Source organism: Schistocerca gregaria, unplaced genomic scaffold (assembly GCF_023897955.1).
Source record: "Schistocerca gregaria isolate iqSchGreg1 unplaced genomic scaffold, iqSchGreg1.2 ptg000355l, whole genome shotgun sequence".
NCBI classification, from domain to species: domain Eukaryota; kingdom Metazoa; phylum Arthropoda; class Insecta; order Orthoptera; family Acrididae; genus Schistocerca; species Schistocerca gregaria.
Genome location: NW_026061814.1, coordinates 1,323,597 through 1,337,029, shown reverse-complemented (window position 1 = coordinate 1,337,029; position 13,433 = coordinate 1,323,597). Strand labels below are relative to the sequence as shown.

Here is a 13,433-nt window from a genome sequence, read left to right as displayed (position 1 = left end):
AACCGTGCAAATTACGCAAATATCTGGAAGCGCGACGAGTGTCAGGCAGGTGAGAACGCTTCCCTCTGTCTTCATTTCTTGCTATCTTGTCACTACCCCTGCCAGCCCTTTTTTCATGCTACCTTTCTCATGTGACAAAGATGCTTCCATACTGATTTTAAACTATCGTAAGATACGATATTAAGGAACTCAGTTTGAAAAGAGTGCGCCAAGGAAGACTTCCAAAGAGTCTCTGGAAATAACAAAACAGTATGAAGTGACAGAAATGTTGTGAAATACGTCAGGGCATATTGTTTTGTAGCAGTGCACAACGGCAAATTTGTAAACAAAAATTACCTTCCATCGCTACAAGAGATGGATACTTTGTCGAACAAACGAATGACAGGCGGTGCAACGAGCAGCTGTGTTGTGCGTCTGACCCACGTGGCGGCGCGCCGCACTGCGCGTCGCCTTCGAGGTGGAAGGACGTGCTTTGCGTCAAATGTGCCACCGAAAACGGCGATTGCGTGTGTTGGGAGGAGAGGCGAAGCCTTCTTCTGCCGTGCGGCTACTGTATAAGGACGCCAACGGCCATACCATGTTGAATACACCGGTTCTCGTCCGATCACCGAAGTTAAGCAACATCGGGCCCGGTTAGTACTTGGCTGTCTGCCCGCCTGGCAACACCTCGGTGCCGAGCGAGCAGTACTTCCGCGTGCGACTTGGCCGGCGGCGCCTCGCGTGTCGTCTGCTCTTCTCTGCCTAGCGGCTGTATATTTCATCACAGACTGTAAGTTATGGCAACGATTTACGATGACAGTGAAGAACGCCAAAATAACATTCAATGTGAGTTCGATCGTTCTGTAGACAAGCCCTCGGCCTTTGAAATCCACCGTTGGATTCTAGAAGATCTGTTGTTAACGCACGATGACGTTCTCGGTATCCAATTCGATACTTTTCTTAACTCTGTGTTCTTGAAGTTGAAAAATTCCGAAATGTGTGATCATGTTGTGTCTGTCAATGACGGTGTCCGAAAATTTCGTCACCTTGACGGTCGCGTAAGCAATGTTAATGTGTCGCATGCTGGCTTTGGCATTAGGCAAATTCGTGTGTTTAACCTACCATTTGAAATTCGAAATGACACAATTGCTCGCTATTTGCGGCCGTATGGCACTGTTTTGTCTGTAGTGAAGGAAAAGTGGTCCTCCGCGTACTTGTTTCAAGTAGAAAACGGAGTGAGAAGTGTGAAAATGGTTGTTAGACAGCACATTCCTTCGTTTGTTTTGGTTAACGGCCACCGCGCGTTCGTTACTTATAGTGGACAGCCACAAACATGTTCTTTTTGTGGTGGCGTTGGCCATTATAGACAGGATTGTCCTAAACGCAAACGGCCTGCCCAGCTACCTACTGTAGGTAATTTGAATGATGCCAGCTTTGCTTCTGTGGCCGCCACGGGTTTGGGTACCGCCCCCCCCCCCCCCCCCCGCGCCCGCGCGCCGTGTAGCTGACGCCAACTTTGCTGCCACCCCGATGGCTATGGATGTGTCCACTACCGATAGTGACTCTGCTTCTGTGTCTGCTGTGTTAGATTCAATGTCTCCGGCTCCGGCTGACGGGACAACTATCGAAAATCTGGTAGTAACGAATGTTTCACAAGAGACAGTGTCCGAACCCGTGCAGCAGTCGCCGCGTGATTTAGTGTCGGAACCTGTTTCGCTGTCAGTGACAGTACCGGAACAGTCCGGTTCTTTGATTGCCCCTGTTACTGTGCCTGCCGGTTCTCCTAATTCCGCTGCTGCTGTGGAATCACAGGCATTTTTTGTAGCACCGAAACCGAGACGGGACGAACGTTCGTCTCGTAGTTCAAGTCGGCAACGTGCGCGTAGTGTTGGTCGGTCGCCTACCTCTGATAGGGGTCTTCCGCGACCCGATCGCAGTCCGTCTCCGGTTGGGCGTTCCCCCGACGCCTCCCGACCGACACGACCCGGTCGGCAGGCTTCCCAACAGCGTGCTTCCCGACGGGACCTTGCCGACGAGCGGCGTTCGTCTCAGGCTCCTGGCTCTGGGCGTCAGCCCGTGGACCAACAGCAACAACGGCGCGCCTCTCCTCGCCGTCAGCTGCCTGCCGAAATCAATGTTGCTGATCAAAAACGTGACGTCGCTGTTCGGCACTTAAGGACTGTCTTAAGCCAGCCGGGCGCAGGCGACGACTCCGGGCAACCGACCGACACTGTTTCTGCTGTGTTGACACCTCAATTGCCGACCAAACGTAAGGCGGAAGACACACACCAGCGTCGCGTTTGTCCTTCTGCTACTGAACGTGTGCCGGCTTCTTCTCCTGATGTCGAGATGTCTGTCGTTGGTCCCATGTCGGTGGACTCAAGTGGAACGGATTCTGGGACCGCGCCACCCCCACACCCCCCTCCCGCCGCCCCCCAGGACTGGGCGGCGGACGTGGAGGCCAGTGACGCGACTTAGTGTGTGCAAGTGTTGTTTCCTCCTCTCGCGCACATTTGCATGATCTGTGTTTTTTTTAGCTATTTTATTGCTGCTTCTGCGGTGCCCTCGTTTGGTTTTTTGTTGGTCGTTTTCGTGTAGTCAGCTCCGTTTGCCTTTATTCACCGACCGCCGCAAGATCCTCCGTCGTTATTCGGCGTCGATATTCTGTCTGTTTTAAATGACGGGTTATGGGAGCCGTGCTCTGTTTTTAATGGGGGACGGCCTATCATAGTCGTCTTTTTTAGTGCATTGCGCCGATTGGATGCTATGGATCCGGCTGACGGGATTTCAACCCGTCACTCTGGTGTATATTTTATCCTTTTGTGGTGGTTGTCTTTTGCCGATCATTGCTGTTTTTCTCCACATGTAAGGTTTTTATCTATTGTGCTCTTTTTTAATTGTGTATGGATATTGAGCATTGTTCGTGGAACATTTTAACTGTTAATGTAAACAAATTGAGTGCCCAGTATAAGTTATCGGCTTTGCACACTTTTTTATGTGATTCTCACTGTCATGTCGCTTTATTACAGGAAGTTACGCGTACGGCTCTTTTGTATTTTATTGATTCCACTGCTTTTACCGTTATTGATAATATCATGTCGGATGAACAGACTGGTACTGCCATTTTATTCCGTCCGGGTTTTGATGTCAGTGACGTTGAAATATTGCCCAATGGTCGCGCAATCGCCTGTGTTATTAATGGTGTCAGTTTTGTTAATGTCTATGCCCATGCCGGTGATAAACCAGCGCGGAATCAGTTTTACAGCCATGATCTCTGTCAATTGCTCCATCGCAATACTAATGAATTAGTGCTTGGTGGCGATTTCAACGCCGTTATTGATGGTAGGGATCAGGAGCCGCGCCCTAATTGGTGTCAAGAGTTGCGCACTTTGGTTGACACTTTTCGCTTGCGGGACACGTGGCGTGTGCTCAACCCGGATAAAACACATTTTACCCACTTTTATGCCACAGGTCATAGTCGACTGGATAGAATTTATGTGTCGTTGCCGCTTGCCGCTCATGTCACAAGGGCGGAAGTATTGCCGGTTATTTTTTCTGACCATTGTGGATTTTTGTGTCAACTTGTTTTACCGCGTGCTCGACCTCCTCGGCGTCCAAATATCTGGAAGCTTAATTGCAGTCTTTTAGATGATGACGCTCTTGCGTCCCAATTTACTGCTTTGTGGCGCAAGCTCTTGCGTGACAAGGGCGACGATGGCAGTACCATCAGGTGGTGGGTGGAGGTAGCGAAGCCGGCCATCAGGCGCTTTTTAATCAATTTTAGTCGCGATGCGGCGCATTGGCGCCGGTCGACGGCGAGATTTTACCAGTCCTGTTTAAAAGATCTAGCTCAGCGGGTCACTACGTCTCCGCAGTTGCTTCCGGTTTTTAATCAGTTTAAAGCTCAACTTCTAGACGGTCTTCGCCGGAAGGGGTTTGGGACGGTCACGCGTAGCCAACCTATAGGTGCCGTTGAGGGGGAACCGCTCTCTCTCTACCACCTGAACAGGGAGCGGAGGCGGCGGGAGAGGTTGGTTATTCGTAAGTGGCTCAAACAGGATGGGACGACGACTTCCGACTGGGTGGATATTGAGCGGGAGGTCCATGATCACTTTGCTGCGCTCTTTCACCCAGTAGACGCCGACCCCGGGGCGCTCCGCGATTTTTTGCAGGGGGTCCCACATGTTTTAACGCGACAAGACAGGGCCCATCTTAATGCAACTTTTACTTCTGAGGATCTCTCTGCGGCGGTGAAAAGTAGTCCTAGGGGCAAATCCCCTGGTATGGACGGTATCCCCGCGGAATTTTATTTAAAATTTTTCCCTCTTTTAAGCGATGTTTTAACTGTGATCATGAACGAAATCCATAACGGTGTTGACATTCCGGCGGAGTTTGCGGAAGGGCGTGTTGCACTTCTCCCTAAATCAACCGCGACGCCGCGTATAGACAGTGTTCGCCCTATAACCCTCTTGAACGCTGATTATAAGATTATGGCGCGGTGTGTTACGCACAGGATGCAGGTCGTTCTGCCCAAGGTCATCAGTGAATGTCAAACTTGTGCTGTGGCCGACAGGAACATTTTCGATGCCGTCCTGGCTTATCGCGACTGCATCGGATATGTAAAGGGTCACAGGCTCCGAGCGGCTGCGATCTTGCTGGTAGACTTTAAAAACGCCTTTGATCGGATCAGCCACTCCTATCTGCGGCGAGTGATGATCGGCCTGGGTTTTGGGTCCAAAATCACGAAGATGGTGTACAATATCTTGCGTAATGCCACTTCTCGGGTGGTCATCAACGGTATTCCTGGTAGCGTCATCCCCATTGGTCGTTCTGTCCGACAGGGGTGTCCTCTGTCTATGGCGCTTTTCGCCTTGGCGTTGGACCCACTCCTACGTTGTATAGCCCGGGAGTGCCGGGGTATTCGACTTGGCGACGTTCAGCTGGTATGTCGGGCGTATGCTGATGACCTGGGGGTCTTCATTGATCACCCAGAGGATCTTGATCGCTTGCGTGGTGTTTTGGACCGTTTTGAGAGGGCGACGGGGGCTATCGTCAACCCTCGTAAGACTGTCTTGCTTCCCCTTACACCTCGATTACGCACTGTCAGCGGCGATTGGTTCTGTGTGAAGCAACAGCACACGGTGCTCGGTGTCATTCTAACTGACAACACACAGCGTATGGAAGCTCTTAATTGGCGTTCCACATTATACAAGATTCGAGCTGTTGCTAAACTCTACGCCTCTCGGAACCTGGCGCTTCGTCAGAAGGTGGCTCTCATTAACACGAATATCTTCGCCAAAGCGTGGTATCTGGCACAAGTTCTCCCAGTGCCAAAAGAATTGGAAAGGGCCATCCAACAAGCAGTTTATTGGCTGCTATGGAAGGGCGATATTTTTAAGGTCTCCTTGGCGACGTGTACTTTAAGCTTGCAGGAAGGGGGGCTAGGTTTGGTTGACTTCCGATCTAAGTGTGCGGCGCTCCTTGTGAAACGGACCACAGTGGTGATTGACAAGGGGCCGCACAGTCCGACAGCTGCCTTGTTTCGTCATTACCGCCCACCATCAGTAGTAGCCCCTGTTTCAATCAGTCACATTCCGTATGTGTTGAATTTCGTGCGCCGCTATTATGTTTACAATAGTTATCTTGTGTTTGGTGACGTCTGTACATGTAGTGTTACTGAGATAATTCGAGCTCTTCGAGGGACGCCGATTAGGAACAAATGGGAATATCGGTTGCCACAGCATGATTGGCAGCTGGTGTGGAAGAACCTTGCTACCGCCGCCGTCCCTGCCGCCGTTCATGCTACTTGGTATAAAGTGGTCAACCGGACTATCCCGACAAATGCCAATCTTTGTGCTATTAATTTGATTTCTTCGGGAGAGTGTGAATTGTGTGCAGAGGAGGACACTATCGAACATCGTTTTGTGTGTGACAAATTTCGTGTGGTCTGGGACATTGCCTGTGACATGGTTCGTCTGATTAACAGGGTGGACAGGCGGCACGTGACAACCATGGACGCCATAGTGCCTCAGTGCGCGGCTTACCCGGCCACCAAAAGAAATGCGACGTTATGGATTCTTGGACATACAGTTTACTGTATCTTTACCCTGAAAGTGACTGATGCCGTCGATTTTCTATCCTATTTGTGGACGGAACACCGTCAGGACCTTGCTCGTGCGGCTTATACTCAGACTTTTGCCAATTTTTTGCGTGTGGCCTTGGAACATGCCTATGCTAAATTTTTGATAACTACATAGGACTGCCTACCAATTTTGACTTTTATCGCGTTATCCTCCAGTGGTAATGCCGGTGCTATGAATTATGTTGCTTCGACGGGACTTTGCTTACAACGGAACTTTCTTTCTACGAATGATGGAACTAAATTTGAATGCCAATGTGTGTTATATGGAACGAACATTATCGACAACGTATCCTGTTCTTGGGTTATGTGGATGTTTTATTAGTAGGAGTTTAACTTGTGCTTTATTTATCTGTTTTTCTTTGTTCTGAGGACATTTTTTCTTTCATTTTCTCTCCCAAGATGACCGAGGAGACAGTGTCGTGAAGGACATTTTCCTTACTTTTAAGTGTGCATAAAAAAAGAAAAAAAAAAAAAAAAGGTGCTGTTGGCTCCCTCTCTTCTTTTAAATTTTATGTCACTACACTTGCCAGCCCTCTTTTCATGAAAAACTCTCAGGTGCGACAAAGATGCTTCAGTATGAAGTGACAGAAATGTTGTGGAAAACGTCAGGGCATATTGTTTTGTAGCAGTGCACAAGGGCAAATTTGTAAACAAAAATTTACCTTTCGTCGCTACAACAGATGTATACTTTGCCGAAAACCCTGTGTCTTGTGTGCATGTTTTCGCACCTTTCCACGGCACAGCGCAGCACAGAGCGGCACTGGTAGCTCCGAACGCCCGCACACGGCGCCTCGGACTCGCCGGTTCGGGCCGCGCCCATCTCGCAGATGCTTCTCGTACTTGTGCTGTCATATGGACCGCGACCCGAGCGGCAGCGAGCGGCAGTCGAGCAAAGTCGGGACAAGTCGGGACGGAAGGGGACAGCCGAGAATGAACCGTGCAAATTACGCAAATATCTTGAAGCGCGACGAGTGTCAGGCAGGTGAGAACGCTTCCCTCTGTCTTCATTTCTTGCTATCTTGTCACTACCCCTGCCAGCCCTTTTTTCATGCTACCTTTCTCATGTGACAAAGATGCTTCCATACTGATTTTAAACTATCGTAAGATACGATATTAAGGAACTCAGTTTGAAAAGAGTGCGCCAAGGAAGACTTCCAAAGAGTCTCTGGAAATAACAAAACAGTATGAAGTGACAGAAATGTTGTGAAATACGTCAGGGCATATTGTTTTGTAGCAGTGCTCAACGGCAAATTTGTAAACAAAAATTTACCTTCCATCGCTACAAGAGATGGATACTTTGTCGAACAAACGAATAACAGGCGGTGCGTCTGACCCACGTGGCGGCGCGCCGCACTGCGCGTCGCCTTCGAGGTGGAAGGACGTGCTTTGCGTCAAATGTGCCACCGAAAACGGCGATTGCGTGTGTTGGGAGGAGAGGCGAAGCCTTCTTCTGCCGTGCGGCTACTGTATAAGGACGCCAACGGCCATACCATGTTGAATACACCGGTTCTCGTCCGATCACCGAAGTTAAGCAACATCGGGCCCGGTTAGTACTTGGATGGGTGACCGCCTGGGAACACCGGGTGCTGTTGGCTCCCTCTCTTCTTTTAAATTTTATGTCACTACACCTGCCAGCCCTCTTTTCATGAAAAACTCTCAGGTGCGACAAAGATGCTTCCACAAGCATTTTAAACTACTGTATTAAACGTAAGATGCGAAATTACAGTAATGAACTCAGTTTGAACAAGAATGCGCGGAGGAAGAGTGCTAGGATCTCGTTGAAAATAACGAAACACTGCGAATCGACAGATGTGCTCTTGAAACGCGTCAGAGAGTACTGTTTTGTAGGAGCGCTAAATTCCAAAAACTAACTACATTAAAGAAAGACCTGTTCCCGTCCGACCACCGAAGAAAAGCAACAACGTCAGTATTCGGATCGGCGACCGCCTGGGAACTCTGGCTGTCTTCATTTCTTGCTTTCTTGTCACTACTCCTGCCAGCCCTTTTTTCATGCTACCTTTCTCATGTGACAAAGATGCTTCCATACTGATTTTAAACTATCGTAAGATACGATATTAAGGAACTCAGTTTGAAAAGAGTGCGCCAAGTAAGACTTCCAAAGAGTCTCTGGAATAATAAAAACAGTATGAAGTGACAGAAATGTTGTGAAAAACGTCAGGGCATATTGTTTTGTAGCAGTGCACAAGGGCAAATTTGTAAACAAAAATTTACCTTTCGTCGCTACAAGAGATGTATACTTTGCCGAAAAGCCTGTGTCTTGTGTGCATGTTTTCGCACCTTTCCACGGCACAGCGCAGCACAGAGCGGCACTGGTAGCTCCGAACGCCCGCACACGGCGCCTCGGACTCGCCGGTTCGGGCCGCGCCCATCTCGCAGATGCTTCTCGTACTTGTGCTGTCATATGGACCGCGACCCGAGCGGCAGCGAGCGGCAGTCGAGCAAAGTCGGGACAAGTCGGGACGGAAGGGGACAGCCGAGAATGAACCGTGCAAATTACGCAAATATCTGGAAGCGCGACGAGTGTCAGGCAGGTGAGAACGCTTCCCTCTGTCTTCATTTCTTGCTATCTTGTCACTACCCCTGCCAGCCCTTTTTTCATGCTACCTTTCTCATGTGACAAAGATGCTTCCATACTGATTTTAAACTATCGTAAGATACGATATTAAGGAACTCAGTTTGAAAAGAGTGCGCCAAGGAAGACTTCCAAAGAGTCTCTGGAAATAACAAAACAGTATGAAGTGACAGAAATGTTGTGAAATACGTCAGGGCATATTGTTTTGTAGCAGTGCACAACGGCAAATTTGTAAACAAAAATTTACCTTCCATCGCTACAAGAGATGGATACTTTGTCGAACAAACGAATGACAGGCGGTGCAACGAGCAGCTGTGTTGTGCGTCTGACCCACGTGGCGGCGCGCCGCACTGCGCGTCGCCTTCGAGGTGGAAGAACGTGCTTTGCGTCAAATGTGCCACCGAAAACGGCGATTGCGTGTGTTGGGAGGAGAGGCGAAGCCTTCTTCTGCCGTGCGGCTACTGTATAAGGACGCCAACGGCCATACCATGTTGAATACACCGGTTCTCGTCCGATCACCGAAGTTTAGCAACATCGGGCCCGGTTAGTACTTGGATGGGTGACCGCCTGGGGACACCGGGTGCTGTTGGCTCCCTCTCTTCTTTTAAATTTTATGTCACTACACCTGCCAGCCCTCTTTTCATGAAAAACTCTCAGGTGCGACAAAGATGCTTCCACAAGCATTTTAAACTACTGTATTAAACGTAAGATGCGAAATTACAGTAATGAACTCAGTTTGAACAAGAATGCGCGGAGGAAGAGTGCTAGGATCTCGTTGAAAATAACGAAACACTGCGAATCGACAGATGTGCTCTTGAAACGCGTCAGAGAGTACTGTTTTGTAGGAGCGCTAAATTCCAAAAACTAACTACATTAAAGAAAGACCTGTTCCCGTCCGACCACCGAAGAAAAGCAACAACGTCAGTATTCGGATCGGCGACCGCCTGGGAACTCTGGCTGTCTTCATTTCTTGCTTTCTTGTCACTACTCCTGCCAGCCCTTTTTTCATGCTACCTTTCTCATGTGACAAAGATGCTTCCATACTGATTTTAAACTATCGTAAGATACGATATTAAGGAACTCAGTTTGAAAAGAGTGCGCCAAGTAAGACTTCCAAAGAGTCTCTGGAATAATAAAAACAGTATGAAGTGACAGAAATGTTGTGAAAAACGTCAGGGCATATTGTTTTGTAGCAGTGCACAAGGGCAAATTTGTAAACAAAAATTTACCTTTCGTCGCTACAAGAGATGTATACTTTGCCGAAAAGCCTGTGTCTTGTGTGCATGTTTTCGCACCTTTCCACGGCACAGCGCAGCACAGAGCGGCACTGGTAGCTCCGAACGCCCGCACACGGCGCCTCGGACTCGCCGGTTCGGGCCGCGCCCATCTCGCAGATGCTTCTCGTACTTGTGCTGTCATATGGACCGCGACCCGAGCGGCAGCGAGCGGCAGTCGAGCAAAGTCGGGACAAGTCGGGACGGAAGGGGACAGCCGAGAATGAACCGTGCAAATTACGCAAATATCTGGAAGCGCGACGAGTGTCAGGCAGGTGAGAACGCTTCCCTCTGTCTTCATTTCTTGCTATCTTGTCACTACCCCTGCCAGCCCTTTTTTCATGCTACCTTTCTCATGTGACAAAGATGCTTCCATACTGATTTTAAACTATCGTAAGATACGATATTAAGGAACTCAGTTTGAAAAGAGTGCGCCAAGGAAGACTTCCAAAGAGTCTCTGGAAATAACAAAACAGTATGAAGTGACAGAAATGTTGTGAAATACGTCAGGGCATATTGTTTTGTAGCAGTGCTCAACGGCAAATTTGTAAACAAAAATTTACCTTCCATCGCTACAAGAGATGGATACTTTGTCGAACAAACGAATGACAGGCGGTGCAACGAGCAGCTGTGTTGTGCGTCTGACCCACGTGGCGGCGCGCCGCACTGCGCGTCGCCTTCGAGGTGGAAGGACGTGCTTTGCGTCAAATGTGCCACCGAAAACGGCGATTGCGTGTGTTGGGAGGAGAGGCGAAGCCTTCTTCTGCCGTGCGGCTACTGTATAAGGACGCCAACGGCCATACCATGTTGAATACACCGGTTCTCGTCCGATCACCGAAGTTAAGCAACATCGGGCCCGGTTAGTACTTGGATGGGTGACCGCCTGGGAACACCGGGTGCTGTTGGCTCCCTCTCTTCTTTTAAATTTTATGTCACTACACCTGCCAGCCCTCTTTTTATGAAAAACTCTCAGGTGCGACAAAGATGCTTCCACAAGCATTTTAAACTACTGTATTAAACGTAAGATGCGAAATTACAGTAATGAACTCAGTTTGAACAAGAATGCGCGGAGGAAGAGTGCTAGGATCTCGTTGAAAATAACGAAAAACTGCGAATCGACAGATGTGCTTTTGAAACGCGTCAGAGAGTACTGTTTTGTAGGAGCGCTAAATTCCAAAAACTAACTACATTAAAGAAAGACCTGTTCCCGTCCGACCACCGAAGAAAAGCAACAACGTCAGTATTCGGATCGGCGACCGCCTGGGAACTCTGGCTGTCTTCATTTCTTGCTTTCTTGTCACTACTCCTGCCAGCCCTTTTTTCATGCTACCTTTCTCATGTGACAAAGATGCTTCCATACTGATTTTAAACTATCGTAAGATACGATATTAAGGAACTCAGTTTGAAAAGAGTGCGCCAAGTAAGACTTCCAAAGAGTCTCTGGAATAATAAAAACAGTATGAAGTGACAGAAATGTTGTGAAAAACGTCAGGGCATATTGTTTTGTAGCAGTGCACAAGGGCAAATTTGTAAACAAAAATTTACCTTTCGTCGCTACAAGAGATGTATACTTTGCCGAAAAGCCTGTGTCTTGTGTGCATGTTTTCGCACCTTTCCACGGCACAGCGCAGCACAGAGCGGCACTGGTAGCTCCGAACGCCAGCACACGGCGCCTCGGACTCGCCGGTTCGGGCCGCGCCCATCTCGCAGATGCTTCTCGTACTTGTGCTGTCATATGGACCGCGACCCGAGCGGCAGCGAGCGGCAGTCGAGCAAAGTCGGGACAAGTCGGGACGGAAGGGGACAGCCGAGAATGAACCGTGCAAATTACGCAAATATCTTGAAGCGCGACGAGTGCCAGGCAGGTGAGAACGCTTCCCTCTGTCTTCATTTCTTGCTATCTTGTCACTACCCCTGCCAGCCCTTTTTTCATGCTACCTTTCTCATGTGACAAAGATGCTTCCATACTGATTTTAAACTATCGTAAGATACGATATTAAGGAACTCAGTTTGAAAAGAGTGCGCCAAGGAAGACTTCCAAAGAGTCTCTGGAAATAACAAAACAGTATGAAGTGACAGAAATGTTGTGAAATACGTCAGGGCATATTGTTTTGTAGCAGTGCTCAACGGCAAATTTGTAAACAAAAATTTACCTTCCATCGCTACAAGAGATGGATACTTTGTCGAACAAACGAATGACAGGCGGTGCAACGAGCAGCTGTGTTGTGCGTCTGACCCACGTGGCGGCGCGCCGCACTGCGCGTCGCCTTCGAGGTGGAAGGACGTGCTTTGCGTCAAATGTGCCACCGAAAACGGCGATTGCGTGTGTTGGGAGGAGAGGCGAAGCCTTCTTCTGCCGTGCGGCTACTGTATAAGGACGCCAACGGCCATACCATGTTGAATACACCGGTTCTCGTCCGATCACCGAAGTTAAGCAACATCGGGCCCGGTTAGTACTTGGATGGGTGACCGCCTGGGAACACCGGGTGCTGTTGGCTCCCTCTCTTCTTTTAAATTTTATGTCACTACACCTGCCAGCCCTCTTTTCATGAAAAACTCTCAGGTGCGACAAAGATGCTTCCACAAGCATTTTAAACTACTGTATTAAACGTAAGATGCGAAATTACAGAAATGAACTCAGTTTGAACAAGAATGCGCGGAGGAAGAGTGCTAGGATCTCGTTGAAAATAACGAAACACTGCGAATCGACAGATGTGCTCTTGAAACGCGTCAGAGAGTACTGTTTTGTAGGAGCGCTAAATTCCAAAAACTAACTACATTAAAGAAAGACCTGTTCCCGTCCGACCACCGAAGAAAAGCAACAACGTCAGTATTCGGATCGGCGACCGCCTGGGAACTCTGGCTGTCTTCATTTCTTGCTTTCTTGTCACTACTCCTGCCAGCCCTTTTTTCATGCTACCTTTCTCATGTGACAAAGATGCTTCCATACTGATTTTAAACTATCGTAAGATACGATATTAAGGAACTCAGTTTGAAAAGAGTGCGCCAAGTAAGACTTCCAAAGAGTCTCTGGAATAATAAAAACAGTATGAAGTGACAGAAATGTTGTGAAAAACGTCAGGGCATATTGTTTTGTAGCAGTGCACAAGGGCAAATTTGTAAACAAAAATTTACCTTTCGTCGCTACAAGAGATGTATACTTTGCCGAAAAGCCTGTGTCTTGTGTGCATGTTTTCGCACCTTTCCACGGCACAGCGCAGCACAGAGCGGCACTGGTAGCTCCGAACGCCCGCACACGGCGCCTCGGACTCGCCGGTTCGGGCCGCGCCCATCTCGCAGATGCTTCTCGTACTTGTGCTGTCATATGGACCGCGACCCGAGCGGCAGCGAGCGGCAGTCGAGCAAAGTCGGGACAAGTCGGGACGGAAGGGGACAGCCGAGAATGAACCGTGCAAATTACGCAAATATCTGGAAGCGCGACGAG

At 48.9% G+C, this 13,433-nt stretch overlaps 1 protein-coding gene, 4 non-coding genes and 1 pseudogene across 5 annotated transcripts; all 6 read left to right on the top strand.

The window, feature by feature from the left end:
• Positions 1-562: 562 nt before the first annotated feature.
• On the top strand, positions 563-680 carry LOC126307924 (5S ribosomal RNA; annotated as a pseudogene).
• An 829-nt stretch (positions 681-1,509) lies between these two features.
• On the top strand, positions 1,510-2,457 carry LOC126307666 (uncharacterized). Its single transcript, XM_049992081.1, has one exon. It carries the CDS (start codon positions 1,510-1,512, stop codon positions 2,455-2,457), a length of 948 nt encoding a protein of 315 aa, XP_049848038.1.
• A 5,140-nt stretch (positions 2,458-7,597) lies between these two features.
• On the top strand, positions 7,598-7,716 carry LOC126308412 (5S ribosomal RNA). The gene has a single exon (XR_007554308.1). It is a non-coding gene; the product is annotated as a 5S ribosomal RNA (ribosomal RNA).
• Positions 7,717-9,187: 1,471 nt separating this feature from the next.
• LOC126307892 (5S ribosomal RNA) lies at positions 9,188-9,306 on the top strand. Its single transcript, XR_007553859.1, has one exon. It is a non-coding gene; the product is annotated as a 5S ribosomal RNA (ribosomal RNA).
• A 1,471-nt stretch (positions 9,307-10,777) lies between these two features.
• LOC126308411 (5S ribosomal RNA) lies at positions 10,778-10,896 on the top strand. The gene has a single exon (XR_007554307.1). It is a non-coding gene; the product is annotated as a 5S ribosomal RNA (ribosomal RNA).
• Positions 10,897-12,367: 1,471 nt separating this feature from the next.
• Positions 12,368-12,486, top strand: LOC126308409 (5S ribosomal RNA). The gene has a single exon (XR_007554305.1). It is a non-coding gene; the product is annotated as a 5S ribosomal RNA (ribosomal RNA).
• Positions 12,487-13,433: the final 947 nt, after the last annotated feature.

Bases quoted from the DNA above. Each gene is read 5' to 3' on its own strand.
- LOC126307666 (XM_049992081.1), top strand. From the start codon at position 1,510: ATGGCTATGGATGTGTCCACTACCGATAGTGACTCTGCTTCTGTGTCT.